This window comes from Crotalus tigris, unplaced genomic scaffold, assembly GCF_016545835.1.
Source record: "Crotalus tigris isolate CLP2741 ecotype Arizona unplaced genomic scaffold, ASM1654583v1 scf7180000017549.6302385, whole genome shotgun sequence".
NCBI classification, from domain to species: domain Eukaryota; kingdom Metazoa; phylum Chordata; class Lepidosauria; order Squamata; family Viperidae; genus Crotalus; species Crotalus tigris.
The window spans coordinates 3,300,573-3,315,503 of record NW_024096467.1 but is presented as its reverse complement, the minus strand read 5'-3'; the positions used below and the strand labels follow the sequence as shown (position 1 = coordinate 3,315,503).

At 36.5% G+C, this 14,931-nt stretch overlaps 1 protein-coding gene across 6 annotated transcripts in view; it reads left to right on the top strand.

Annotated features, from left to right (window-relative positions):
* The window catches only part of TNIK (TRAF2 and NCK interacting kinase), a 304,949-nt gene that overhangs the window by 230,172 nt on the left and 59,846 nt on the right, over positions 1–14,931 (top strand). For 3 of the 6 annotated variants that reach the window (XM_039338070.1, XM_039338033.1, XM_039338077.1), the window contains exons 13-15: positions 556–666; positions 3,354–3,440; positions 5,847–6,038. In XM_039338070.1, coding sequence (XP_039194004.1) covers positions 556–666; positions 3,354–3,440; positions 5,847–6,038 — 390 coding nt within the window. The remainder of the gene's footprint in view (positions 1–555; positions 667–3,353; positions 3,441–5,846; positions 6,039–14,931) is intronic. The other 3 variants (XM_039338043.1, XM_039338062.1, XM_039338052.1) reach the window with 3 other exon arrangements.

Below are 14,931 nucleotides of genomic sequence, written 5' to 3'. Positions count from 1 at the left end.
AACCCCGGGGCTTTCAGCACAGTCTACTTTTGAAATAGATTAATTTAAACTCAGAAAGATTGCTCTTGGCATGGGATCCAGTAATTCAAGTTTCCATCAAGCCGTAGAGAAACTAAACCTTATTGTGACATATCTTCAACTTCTTCAACATGTGACATTGAGTTCTCTTAGAACATCAACCCATTTGTTTGTTAGCCAGATGATGCCCAAAACTCTTTAAAAAGTATTTCCTTATGCTGAAATCCACTCCATTATTCACTCCATAGCACCTATTCTCTGACTGTGAAGCAGGCTGATATGGATCCTATATATGTTTTCCCAGAAATAATTTCAGATGGCTAACTTGGCCAGAATTCAGGAAATTTGTGGTCTCAACCCATATGAAGGACTTTAGGTAGCAAGATTGCTTAGTTGCTAGTTAGCATGTTTGCCTTTAGCCAAAATTAATTTTCTGCTTTCTTTCTGCTCTATAGAGTTGTTGGTTTTCAAAACCAAAAAAAACTTATAGGATTTTCCTAGTTGTCTTTAATTGTTTATTCCCACCTTCCTTTACAGCAGCAAAGGAGAGAGAAGGAGTTAAGAAAACAACAAGAGAGGGAACAACGGCGGCATTATGAAGAACAGTTGCGGCGAGAAGAGGAAAGGAGACGGGCTGAACATGAGCAGGTGACAAGCTTCAGATCCAAATGATTGCATTTTTATAGTGCAGGCTGCTTTCTCTGTCCCAAACTCAGATTCAAAAAGGAGGTTTAGCATGACTCATCTTCTTCATATTGTATGGAGATGTTGGCATTATACTGAGAGACCCAAGTTTAATTCCTATCACTGACATAAATATGCATTCTGTTGCTGGCCATGTAGTAATTTTAAGGGTCTGTGGGTTTTGATGTAGTGCTTAAAGGTAATAGGTTAAGAACTGGGAGGCTCAGTTCTAGGAAGAAGATAGTGGCAACCACTTCACAAAACATATTACCAAGAAAGTTGCATGGGCTTGTCCGGCAGTCAACAGAATCCAGACTGACTCAAGTGCATACATTCTCTCTCTCTCTCTCTCTCTCTCTCTCTCTCTCTCTCTCTCTCTCCCTCTCCCTCTCCCTCTCCCTCTCCCTCTCCCCCTCCCTCCCTCCCTCCCTCCCTCCCTCCCTCTCTCTCTCTCTCTCTCACACACACACGCACACATACACACACTGAATACAGTCCACAACTTGCAACCTTTCATTTAGCAATTATTTGAAGTTATAACGCACTGAAAAAACCAGTATGAATTTATGGCGGTTGCAGCACCCCAGGGTCAGGTAATTGTCATTTGTGACCTTCCCAGCCAGCTTCTGACACGCAAAGTCAGTGGGGGAAGCTGGATTCACTTAACGACTGCATGATTCACTTTAACAACTGCAATAAATCACTTACCAAGTCCTACAATCAGGGACTACTCACTTAACAACCGCCTTGCTTAGCAACAGGAATGTCAGCCCCAATTGTCGTAAGTTGAGTACATACATAAGTGCAGTACTATAGTAGAGTTTTGACAGATAAACCTACATATGAATTGGGATCATCAACTGAGCCTTCCTTAAAGTTTAGGCATGTGATTGGACAGAATGTACAGGTAGTCCTCGGCTTACGACCTCAATTGAGCCCAAATTTTTTGTTGCTAACTCAGACATTTGTTAAGTGAGTTTTGCCCCATTTTATGACCTTTCTTGCCATAGTTGTTAAGTTGCAGTTGTTAAGTTAGTAACATGGTTGTTAAGTGAATCTGGCTTCCCCATTGACTTTGCTTGTCAGAAAGTCACAAAAGAGGATCATATGACTCTGGGACAGTGCAACCGTCATAAATACGAGTCAGTTTCCAGGCGTCTGAATTTCGATACATGATCATGGGGATGCTGCAATGGTCATGAGTGTGATCTGTTTCCTGGATCTTAGTTCCTGCTGTTTTTCAGTTCTTCCTGCATTGTTACAGTTTTGTGTGCAGACGTGTTCCTGAATCATCTCCAGGTAAAAGAGTCAGAGGGAGATACAAAGCGGTTCTCAGCTTGAAATCCTTGAGAGTTTCCACTGTTCAGCATAGATAACACGGGACTAGGTAGAGATTGTGTAGATGCCAATATAGTGGAAATTCAGTTGGTTATTTTGGAAGAGCAGCCACTTTCATTAGCACACTCCTTATCCTTAGTCTCTAGTTACTTTTCTCCACCTCAAGTAAACAGGCATGTACAGGTAGTCCACCACTTATAGCAACAATTGCATCCAAACTTTCTGTTGCTAAGTAAGATAGTTGTTAACTGGATTTTTACCCCATTTTACGACCTTTCCTTTCACAGTTAAGTGAATCACTGCAGTTATTAAGTTAGCAATACAGTTGTTAAATGAACTGGCTTCCCCGTGGACTTTGCTTGTAAGGAGGTAGCAAAAGGTGATCACATGACCCCAGGATCCTGCAACCATCATAAATATGAGTCGGTTGCCAAGTATCCGAATTTTTGATCACGTGACCATGGGGATGCTGCAGTGGTCGTAAGTGTGAAAAGCAGTCATAAGTCACGTTTTTCAGTGCCATTGTAACTTTGAATGGTCACTAAATGAACTGTTGTAAGTCAAGGATTCCTTGTATTTGGTTGTTCTAAGATCTGTTTGCCACTCTCATCTCAGTGTAGTACACTCTTACAGGCAATCCTTCTTTAGTGATCACAGTTAAGACCTGCAAGTTGGTTGTTAAGCGAAGTGGGTTGCTAATTAAAAATTACATGACCACAACTGTGCTTATGATTTTACTTCAGCTTTCCTCTGCTTTACTGTATCAGAAAGCTATGACGCCGGTCAGATGAGCCCAAATGGCAGGGAAGGTTTCTGGAATTCAACCCGTGAGAAAACTGAGTAAAAGTGCAACTCTTATAACCTTTTTTTTTTTTTTTTTTTTGCATTCCCCTATCCTTTGCAATGCTCCTCTGACCGCTGGGATAATTAGCAAGAAAAGAATTAATGTTTGCATTTACATTCATTCGAGAGAAAGGGATTACAAGAGAGTAAATAAGCACCCAATGGGGAATATATTTAACAGCCATAATATATTTATGCATTATATACATTTTCAACATTAAACAAAACAAGGCTCTGTTATTTTATCAGCAACAGTTTGTACAGTTTGTGTGATATTTAGTCAAATGCATTGCACTGTATTTCTATTTTTCCCCCTTCGGTCCCACCCTTCTCTATCAAGCAGCAACCTTTAATGTTTATGTGATTTTTTTTTCCCCCTCCTACTCTTAACAATCACCTTTTTTGCCTTTGGAATTATGGTTCTTCCTTTTCTCTCCTTTTTTCTGCTTCCTGCTTCCCACCATCTCCAGGAATACATCAGGCGACAGTTAGAGGAAGAACAGAGGCAGTTAGAGATTTTGCAGCAGCAGTTACTGCAGGAACAAGCGCTACTTCTGGTAATGGGGAGGCAGGATCTCTCTTACGTCCCTTTCTCCCAACCTTTCTGTCTGTAGCAAAACAGCATGATATTAGCCTTTATAGGGTTGCCACCTTTTTTCTCATTTTTTTTTCTTTTTTAAACTTGAAAGTATTCAAATGTTGGTTAATTTGGCATTTATTAACATTTCTGGAATCGGCAAAGTATGTGGGTTAGAAGGCATGCCATCAAGACTTGATCTAGCCTATTATATTATGTAGTTTGATCTGGTTTTACTCAGGACACAGATTCAGTTGCAAATTGTTTGAAATTTATTTTGAATAAGAAAGAGAAAGCAAGAGCTTATAAGACAGCAGCTGGCCAGCTTTTGGCTACTGAACAGTCTGGGATAATGGTCCAAGCATTTATAAAAGGAACCCCCCCCCCCAAGCTTGTGCATGGGCTATTGGAAAAGTCCCCAAATCTTGCAAGATTAGTGCAGGATAGTTGTGGTCTTAATTTGAAATTTGGACAGTTTATTTCTTGGGGGATCAAATGAGCATCCTAGTGCTTTATGTGTTGCATTGCCAACCTCTGTTCTAAGCCTTAACTAGCATTTTATTGAATGCCTGATTACATCGTCCAATAATGTTTTCTTTTTTCCAATTTTAGCTACTCATAGGCTAAATTTCTACCTAGAACAAAACATGGATATCCCAGGCCAGAATTTCAGTCTAGGTTTTTTTTTAAATTTATTTTACTCTTTCACCTTCTTCATCCAACATGTGCTTTTAGCTTATGGAGAAAGTGAGTTTCAGGCACAGCCTACAGCTGCAAATAGCTGTAGTCACCCTGGATCATATATGCCAATTTAATTCTTAAATAATGATAGTTTCTAAGTCCAATTAATTGGCTAGAAAGAGAAGAATTTCTGAGAAATAAGCACAATCTGAAATCCTGATTTTGGGAGACCATTCCAATGCCAATAAGCACTAATGCTCTCTATTTGTAGCCTGAAAATAATAGTGAGGTATTAATGGGGATTACCAAAGAAATGGTAAGACCAGAGAAGGAAATAAAGATCAGAAAACAACAAGAATGGGGAAAAGTGCTAGTAAACAAAGGAATTGGGGGGGGGGGACATCTGAAGTGGCAATCCTAAAAGGCTAAGCTAATATGAAAAGCCATACTGGGGAGAAGCTGGTCTGCTAAGGCCCAACTTTATCTCCAGTGGAGAAGATAGCATGTTGCATTAGTTTCTTCCTGAATGCAATCCTACCAAGAACTCTGAATGTTTATATTGGGGATATAATAGAGGGAGAGTTCCTTGCTTGCACATCTTTCTCTGTATGTCTCTGTTCTCTATTCATTACTGAGAATTAAGTGAAACCTCATAGAAATGTGTCCTACAGTGCAATATTCACACACCTAATTCCTCTATGCAGTCTGGGGGCGTGTTTCTTTATAGGCTGCTTTCTTTACATTCATGTTAGGTGTGTTGGAGGCCTGTATATCACTACACTTTAACGCTGCTTAAAATTAAGTAGACAAATAATCTAACTTCCTCTTGTACTTTCTTTGTCCCTTCTCCTAGTTCAAAGTTGCATCTTGTCAGTGTTTGGGATATGTAATTTAGGATTTTTTTTAACCAGCATTGTATTAATTAGTGATATTTATATTTTATTCCCTTGTTAACAATAGAACAAGCAAACAGACTTCTATATAAAGATTTCTGTTACTGCCAGCCATTTTAACAATTCTGCACTAGGAGTCAATTAAAGTAAAAAATGCAATGTATTAGATTTATCAACAAATGCCTTTCAGATTTAATGCCTTTCTTTGTATCAATGATAGCATCAGTTTGGACGTATTGTGATTATACTTCTTCGATAGCTACTAATACTGTATACCCATATTTAAAATAAGCATAATTTCAAGGACCCTTTAGACACAGTTTTAACTTATTTCATCCCGTTTGAACTGACACAGACACAGAAATACCATACATTAAGCTTTGTGGAGGGTTCCCCCCCCTTTTTAAAGTCACTTTATATGTAAAGTCTAAAATGAGATTGAATAGAGATTGAATTGCTTCCCATTGAAATAGGTCAAATAAATACCTGTTGGTGATGGATGTTAAGATTTGGTAATGAAATTGATTGGGAATGGGCAATGAGTAAATACTGTGTATATGCAGAATAAAGGGGTTGAGAACTTAAATTGCTCTTTGGTAAGCCAAAGTTCACACTAACCAAACACAAAGAATATTGGGATCCATAGAAATCATAATCATTGCATCTTTTAATGTTAAGTTTTCATTCAGTAAACATCTACCTTTAGACATGGCTGTTCCCTCACAGTAGCATTCTGATAGTGAGAGTGTATCCCACAGTTTCATACTCTTCTCCGGCTTGTTAATTTTTGTGTGGTGCACATGTCTTGATAGGAATACAAGCGCAAGCAGTTGGAGGAACAACGGCAAGCAGAGAGGCTACAGCGACAACTGCAACAAGAAAGAGACTATCTAGTTTCTTTACAGCAGCAACAGAGACAAGAACAGAGACCAACAGAGAAGAAGCCTCTCTATCATTACAAGGAGGGGATGAATGCCACTGAGAAGCCAGCTTGGGCAAAGGAGGTAGGGCTGATCACATTTTATCTTAGAATAGCTAGACAAACAAGTTTCATCAACATTCAATTTGCACACATTTTCAGCCTCCCGCCCACACCCAGAACTCTTTGGGATTACCTGGCACTAATTCTTCATTATATTAGGTTATTTGGCCCAATAACGTCATCTTCCCTCTGATGTCATCAGGTCCTTGTGTCCAACCCAAAGGCTAGATTGATTGAGGTTCCCTTACAATTCTGAAATTCCGTGGTTGTATCACATATTCCGATCTGGGTGGTATGATGTAACTGGGTAAAATTACCGTGTGTCTAATCCTGGAAAGAAAATGATTCAGCAACAAAACAGAATTGCAGTATTGATGGTCAGGATTTTAAAAATTTGAGTGTTTTCACTTTTTTTTATTTGCAAAAGAAGAGATCTCTCCTGTCTTAAGTATTTTTCAAGCAACTTGAAAAACAAAATTCATCAGTATGTGATACTTAATAGAAATATTCTATTTTTTTTAAAAAAAGTCAATGAAACATATGTTTTTATAAAGTATTATACGGTGGAAAATGCTGGCATGGCCAAAGCATATGTTTAGAAGACACAGTTCCATGTGTGGTACCAGCTGATAAATCTTCATGCCTAATATTGGCAACTGTTGATATGTCAGGAAAAGTTACTATTGCAGAACACTTTTAATAGCTTGCTTAATCACACAAAGATATGTTGCCTATATGTAGAGAGATTGTATTTTAAAAAGCTCTCTTGCATTTTACACATTTTTAAAGTTAGATATCAGAGGTAATGCACAGCTTAATCCGTTTTCCACAGTGTCTAATATAAGAGCAGATAAGTACTTTTCCCAATTCATGTAATGGGTAATTGAGGATAGGTTTACATTTACACATGCATGTAAATGAAATTATAATATATTTTTTTGCATAGTACCACTGTTTAGAACTTTGCACTGTTTTTATCCTAGCCATTTCACCATATGTTGTATTGGAGACATTTTGTTTGGAAAGCCACATGAAAATGTGTTTCTTTTTTTTTTTTTCCCCTCAAATGATTTTTCAATCTTATATATTCAGGGAACACTTTCCACATCAAATCATGTGCTAAAGTGTTTTGCATACATAATGCAAGCCTCAGCACATTGCAGAAGTAATATATGATGACATTGATGTGAAAGCCTTGGTTAAGTGTTGGTCAGTCTCATAATTGCCATGTAGCAGAGTGCTGTTATATTTAGACTATCTTAGTCCTTCCATGAAAGTATACATTTTTACAAAATGCAAATTATAAGCAAGGACATTTTCGGAGAAAGATTAAGGATCTCCTATACAATTTGAAAGCCATTGCCTGTTCCATATTAAATAGCTACCCAATGTATTATCTCATACAGCTAGTGTTGGCTGTTGTACCAACATTTAAAAAAAAAAATCCTTCCCCATTTGGTCATTTAACTGTCCATTGCATTCTGGACTGAATCACCTCTTTGATGCTTGTAATTTTCTTAATAACTGCATCTCTGTCAATCTTGTTAGGAAAAGGCAAGGAAGTGGGGATGTCCAAAACAACAGAATAGATTTTTTAAAATTCAGCTCATTTTTTAAAAAGCCTGATTCCTGCTGTGAGGTCAGAGAAGGAACTTGCTCCCATCTCTGCCGCAATTATTATAGTGGTGCCAGCTACTGAATAAGAAGCTGTTATGTTCACATAATATACTTCCTCTGAAAGAAAGGATTGCCCATTCAAAAGCAGATAGTAGATGCCACTGGGGCATAGTAATTGCTACCACTCTGAAAAACTGCTGACCTCTTAATAACTATCTGGAGTGACTATTACAGGGCATTTCATTATAGTGTGAAGGTTAAGATGTATGACCTGTATGAGAAGATCCAGCTGCAGGTCCCCACTTGAATATGGAGATTGCTGGATGACATTAAGTGAGCCATTTTCTCTCAACATAGCTTACTAAACAGGCATCAAATGAAGGAAGGTCTTCAAGTATATCATCTTAAGTTCTCAAAGGGAAACCTGGAAGATAAATGCAGTATACAGAGTTCCTGAGATCACAGCTTTAATTGGCCTCATTTGTCTAAATCACATTTGTGGTTTGGGGAACTCATTGTAAATTGCTCTGAAGAAATTTCCAAAAAGATCCCTTCCTGTATTGTTTGTTTGCATGGATTGTAGCAAAATCAGAATAATTTTGAAGGATTCTCATCTTGATCCATTTAACAGAATTTGATCAGTCTCCAAATTTAATGGTAAAAGAATGAAAAGAGAATTTTACTGTAAAAACTTTTCTCATTCTTACTGGAAACCTTCCATTTGTTTTGTGTAATGGAGTTTCATTTGCTCAATGAAATGGACTCAATCAGATGAAGCAATTGCCATAGTAATCAAGTTCATGTTTTGCAGGAGAATTTGGAAACTATTTTAAACAGGGAAGAATGCAAATACTCTGCTAAAATAATTTCTAAAAAGCTTATACAATATTTTAGTCAATCTTGCACCCTTAAGTAATTTTATAAGAGACCACAGATAAAAGTAACAAAGTACAGAAGTAATGTAAAACATTGGACATAAGAAAAATACTTTATCACATAAAAAAATTGATAGATATTGCATAAAGCATTTAACACATATGTTGATTTATTAATCTAGGTTTTGTTTCTATAGCCATAGTTAAAAATTTGGCTGTCACTATTGTAATTTTAGGATTTTTATCTGAGAGAAGAATTTTAATTTGTACATAAATATTTCTTTCTGGACTTGATTTTAAAATAAACTAGATAATATCCTGCCAAAAAGTTTGTAAAATTCACCGAGCAAACAAATACGATCCACAGTTGGAAGATAAATATCATTATCAGGAAAACACCTTTGAGAGATGGGAATCTTTTGAAATGTACAGTGCAACATGTGATGACAATGCTTTTAATCAGGATTTTGAAAAGGTTATATTTACTTAAATGTAAACTGCTAAAATTTATTGGGCGCCAAAAAGCATAAATGTAAAGTTCAGGGTAAATAATGAAAGATTATAATAGTGATTACTTTTATAACAATTTGGGAAATTATTTCCAAATAGGATGCACACATTTAATCAAGTTTAAGAAAACACAGGCATCCAAGGATTATGGCTTTATTATTGTTAAACACTTATTTCAAAGATACTGTTCACTGCATTCATTTTAAAAGGTGCAAAGATAACTTCGAATATCTTCATATCTTCTAGTCTAAATTTAAATAATATGAATGGCTTTCTGACCCTTTAAATATTAGATTTCAGTACTCAGGTTTCCAACCATTGACAACAAACTTACTTGCTAAAAATGTGGATTGCTGAGTTAAAATTTTTCATATGAGTACAGTTTCTGTTATGTCTTAGATAGCCTTCTGGGCCACAAAGTGGAATTAGTTTGGCGCTGTCTTTTTCCATGTTTGCTTTTTTTCTAAATTTATAGTATTTTGTAGAACTATCCTATCTACGTAATCACCTGCCTAAATATGCTTATGTTCCAAGTAGAAATAAGGTCAGCTATGTTCTTCCACCTGGTAAGAGAATATTGGTTCAAGTGATTTTATAAGCAAGCCAATTCATCTTCATTAAAAGCCAGTGGAATCTCCACCTTCAAAGAGTCCCAGTGAATACCAGTCACCATAAGGAAAGCCATTTATTTAATGTTCTCTCTGTGACTTCCAAGAAGTTCATCAACTTGTAGAAATAGGTCATTAGCTTGATCCATTACGGCTCTTAGTATATTTTCTGTGTTAAGAGGTATGTGTGCATTGTTGTTTGCCAGTTTATGAGTTAGAACATCTAGTTTCCTTGATTTTCTGAAGTAGCAAGATTTTCAAAGCAAGCTTGGTTCTTCTCTTATTAGTTGAGCATGGTACAAAACATTGAACAATTGGATGTTGTCTATGAGATTCGTTACAATGTGTGTTTTTTAATAGTTTAATTTCTGTAATCCTACTTCCCCAGGTCCAGCAACGAACTTTTAATAACCTGCCTGTTATCCCAGCTAAACAGAACCATAGTTCCATTCCCAAACATGTGCCCTTTCTTACTCACAAAGACACAGTTCTTCAATCCAACTCTAAGGCTTATCGTAACATTTCCAAACTGCATGGTAAACAAAACTTACAGGATCAGCAAGCATTAGGTCACAAAGGAAAGGACATGTTGGCTTCTACTAGAGAAGTAGCACTGTTGCCTATCATTACAATTTCCATGCCAAGTCCTCAGGAAGATCCAAAGAGAAGATCCATTTTGATAAACTCTGAAGCTATGTGTGGTTTTCCAGACCAAAGGAAAAAGAATAGCAACATGAAGTACTTCCGTGGCTCTCGATCACAAGGGTGTAGCCCTGATAGGATGCAATCGCTGGAGGTCAAGTCAGTGTCTTCTCCTCATCTTACAAAAAGAGATAAACCACCATTACCTCCTTATAAAATCAAAATGAACTTCCAAGAGCACAATGGAGACAAGAGAAGGAAAAATCCTTCACATTTATACCCAGGTGTTATTTCTCCTTCAAGGAGTGCTCCATCTTTAAACAATGTCTCGAAAATGCAGGATTATCTAAATTTGAGTGCTTCTAGCCCGGCCTGTGTCTTGAGGTATCACAAAATACAATATGACCATAAGAAGCACCATGTATCTATGGAGAGTGTCTTTGAACATCATTGTCTTTCTGGTGGGAACCATCATGCACAGATGCCAAGGAAAATGATAGGAAATAGCATGGAGCAACTTTTTGTCCCTTCTCTGGATCTTTCTCCACAAATTTCTCAGTTGAATGTATCCAGAATGGAACCCTTATCTCCGTCCTCTCGCTCAGTGTCTTTAAATGCTCTTTCATTTTCTTCTAATTCTGAAGTGGTTTGGCCTTCTAAAAATTCTCATGGCAATTCCTCTGGTGCTACTATGCAGGTGAATCTGGGTTCATTTTCTAACTCTTCCAGTTTTTCTTCCAAACTTTCTCCACAAATACCAAATGCAAAACAGTCATTAGGTTTGCATGTGAACAATTATATGACTCTATCTTCTAGCACACCTAACCTTCAATATGCTGGACAGGATTACATAAAACCACTTCCAGTGGGTAAGTTCTCCCAATAATTTCCCCAGTATTATCAATAAGCTACAATGTTCTCTCATTCTATAACTAGGACTTATTAAAATCTTATAGCATTTCTGAAACAAATAGCATCAGGCAAAGGCTATTTTGCCTTGAATTGCTATTATTTAAGCAAGCCATTTGGGTATTTGTAACAAGCTCTTCCAAAACTGTGGCTAGGATCTACCTTATTAAGAGATATTCCAGCTCTTGTCTCCTCTAACATAGTATCTGCTTGCAGTGCCAAAGTGCCAGTCTCCAAACATGAATTATATTTCATATAACATGTTATATTTTTATCTCATTTATATGCATACATCTGGCTAAAACTCAAATCAGCTCATTTAATTTGATAACAGCATTCCATTGTTCCATTCATCCTTACTTGGTCCTGTTTTTAATTAAACATAATCAAATGCTCTTGTTCGTGCCAATCTTTCCTTGATACTCAGTAGCTGGGTAGCTTAACTGCATTCTGTTCCTCGTTTTGAAAGGAACTTGAAATTGTTCATTTTCAATCTGCTGTTTTCTGTTAAATTTGAATTTTAAAATCCAGCAGATGTTTTCTTTCTTTTTGGAGGAACATAGAATAAGTTAACAAGGCTGTATTTAGGTGTTCCCAAGAGGGAATACACACACACACACACACACACACACACACACACACACACACACACACAGTGCAAATTTGAGGAGGAATTAAAAAGAGCAAATTTGGGGAGGAATGAAAAAGAAGAGATAACTTTTTTCTTTCTTTTTAAGATCTTATATTTTCAAATCATTGTGTTACTTGATCCAATAAGTTGCTATTTTTGTTGTTGTTGCAATGCCACTTGAAATTCTCCAGGGTTTCAGGCCAAAATCTTCTGTTGTAATCAAGCAAGTTCAGCTTTTAGTGACTTACACAAACACATCCATACAGTTTTCTTGGTGGGGTAAGAAAGTAGTTTGCCACTACAATGTACCATCACAAACTGATTTGTCATTCCAAGATTTTCTGTTTTGTTTCCCAATTTAACTTCTACCCTGGATTTCACAAATTATCCCTATCCAAATGCAGAAGATGTTAGAGCATCCTTAGGTTTATATATCAGCCAAGGCCAACCAAATGCTTTGTAGGTTATTTTATCTTGTATTATTGTATTATCTTAAAATTGTCCATAGTCTTCCATCAGCTGTTACATAATTATTTTAGCTAGATTACCAGATTCCTCTGAGATCTTCCATATTATAATCTACCACTGCACATGGGTCCTCTCCCACTGAGAGTGGTATCTGAATAAAAAGGCAGGATTTGGAATGATTAATTGAATATATTAATAGCTTCTGTCCATATTAGAGGGAGACCTAACTTATCATATGACACCAGTGCAATGGAATAATTAATAAATGAATGAATGCTGTATTACTAATACTAATGCAATACTTGACATTTTCTTTATATTATCAATATTTCTTTTCAAAATAATGTTATTAAAAACAGATCCCTGTTATTACAACATCATCCATCTTTTTAAATACAGACACACATTTTAATCTTTTGGAAGAATATAAATCTTGTTATAGTTTTTAACATTCGTATAAAGTGATATTTTCAATCAAACTTTCTATAAACAAATTCATTTTTTCCCTTTTTAGTCTTTTGCTCTGAATGCAGGTATTCTAATGAAAAGAAGGGATAACACTGTTCCAATATTTAAGGGGCTCCTACAAAGATGAGGGGTCAGATTATTTTCCAAAGCACCAAAAGGCAAGACTAGAAACAATGGTTGGAAACCTACAAAGGAGAGAAGCAACCTAGAACTAAGGAGAAATTTCCTAATGGTGATAACAATTAACCATTAACAATGCCTTGCCTTCAGAAGTTGTGGGTGCTCCATCACTGAAGGCTTTCAAAAAGAGACTGGACAACCATTTGTCTGAAATGATATAGGGTCTCCTGCTTGATCAGGGAGTTGGACTAAAAGACCTCCAAGATCCCTTCCAACTCTATTATTCTATGTTCTATACCTTCCACAAAATATAGTCATGCAACTAATATCTTTTGCTATTCAATTTCATATTCTCTAAATTCCAAAGCAAACCAAAAGGAAGTTTTGTTTTGTTTTGCTTTGCTTTGCTTTGCTTTGCTTAAGCAAGAGTACCCAGTGAACCTTGCCAGTTTTCAAAGGCACCTTACATCTCTTGTCTTAAAACATCTTCTGCAAGGGAATGGATCTTTTGTAGAAGAACAGAAAAAGGCCACAGGCAACCAAGGAAATCAGGAATGCTTTGGAAGAATGGCTGCTCTCAACTGATTATAACTTATTTGATTCCGCAAGAAAAAAGTAATAGCCGAAAGTAATTTTGTATATTTTACTTTATCTACAAAATATAATCAAAGCATTTTAAACATGAATTGGTCTAAATTAAAGGGCAGTTTTCAAGATGTTGCATCCTTTTATGAGCATCACATCATAAGCAAAGGAATGCATGCAGACCCCAAAATATTCTTAATGTTTATCAAACACTAGTTGGGGCTTGAATTAACCGCTGTCATGGGAAAATATGAAAATGTAAACCTTTTGTTGTCTGTAATCTGACATGCTTCATATCTAGCTGCTGTTGGCATCTTTCTTTTCTCTGGTGTTTCCCAAAAGGTGTATTTCCCCTAAAGTTCTTTTGATTCCTTGAATGAAGAAATATTTTTGTAGGCATGACTTTCCAAAGGAGGTAGGCTGTTTCATATTCCATGCATGCTCGAGTCTAACTAAAAGAAAAATCAAGTGCTTATTTTAAAATATTGGTTAGAAATGTTAATAGAAGAGGCGGCATAACTTTACTTTGAATTCAGACTGTAAAATGCTTTTTCTTTTAAACAACTGATGGCAAGCAACCGCTATTTTTATTCCCATTGCCGCTAAGACTGATCACAACTTAAATAAAAGTTAAACTGCTTTTACTCCAAAGTGTGGTTTGTTCAACTGTTTACCAATGCTTATAAACAATGGTGAAAACTTTGACAAGTGTGCAAGGTGTTGGATAAAGATAATGTGTCTCATAAAACCCATTTGTTTTGGATTTTTTTCTGAGGAGCTGAAATACAATCTGCACTCAGGCCAGTGAGTTTGTTGTGAATGAGATCTTCAGAACATGAGTCCCAAGTGTCTACTGCTTTGTGTAACTCAGTGTTTCTCAACTTTGACAATTTTAAGGCATGTGGACTAAAACTCCCAGAATTCCACAGCCAGCAATGCTGGCTGTGGAATTCTGGAAGTTGAAGCCCACATGCCTTAAAATTGTCAAGGTTGAGAAACACTGGAACTGAAATGCTGTTAAAAGTGGAGTGTTAATAGGTAACACTGTCTAAGTGTATCACATACATAAAAATAGCTTGCCTCTCAGATTTTCTGTGCAGTCTCAACAAGTGTTTGGCTGATGGTTGTTTTGGGCAGAAGAGTGGGACAGTTTAAAATATTGGTTGGAAATATTAATAAAAGACTGCATACATTTACTTTTAATTCAGATCATAAAAAATAATAATTGATGGTAGTGAGGGAAATGGGGAGTTTCTGTTTGCATCCTCATCTTTGACCTAGGCATAAATAATATTTTGTCTAAAATTCCCCAGAGACATGTAGAAGTAAATTTGCCATTAGGTGGATGGCAAGCCAGTATTCACAAAATTCATGAGATTTGTTTTTATTAAGAAGTGTTGCCATTTACTTTCCCAATTTTCCTTGAGAACATATTTCAGAACTGTAAAGAGATTTGTCCTAAAATAATCCAGGGAAAGGTAT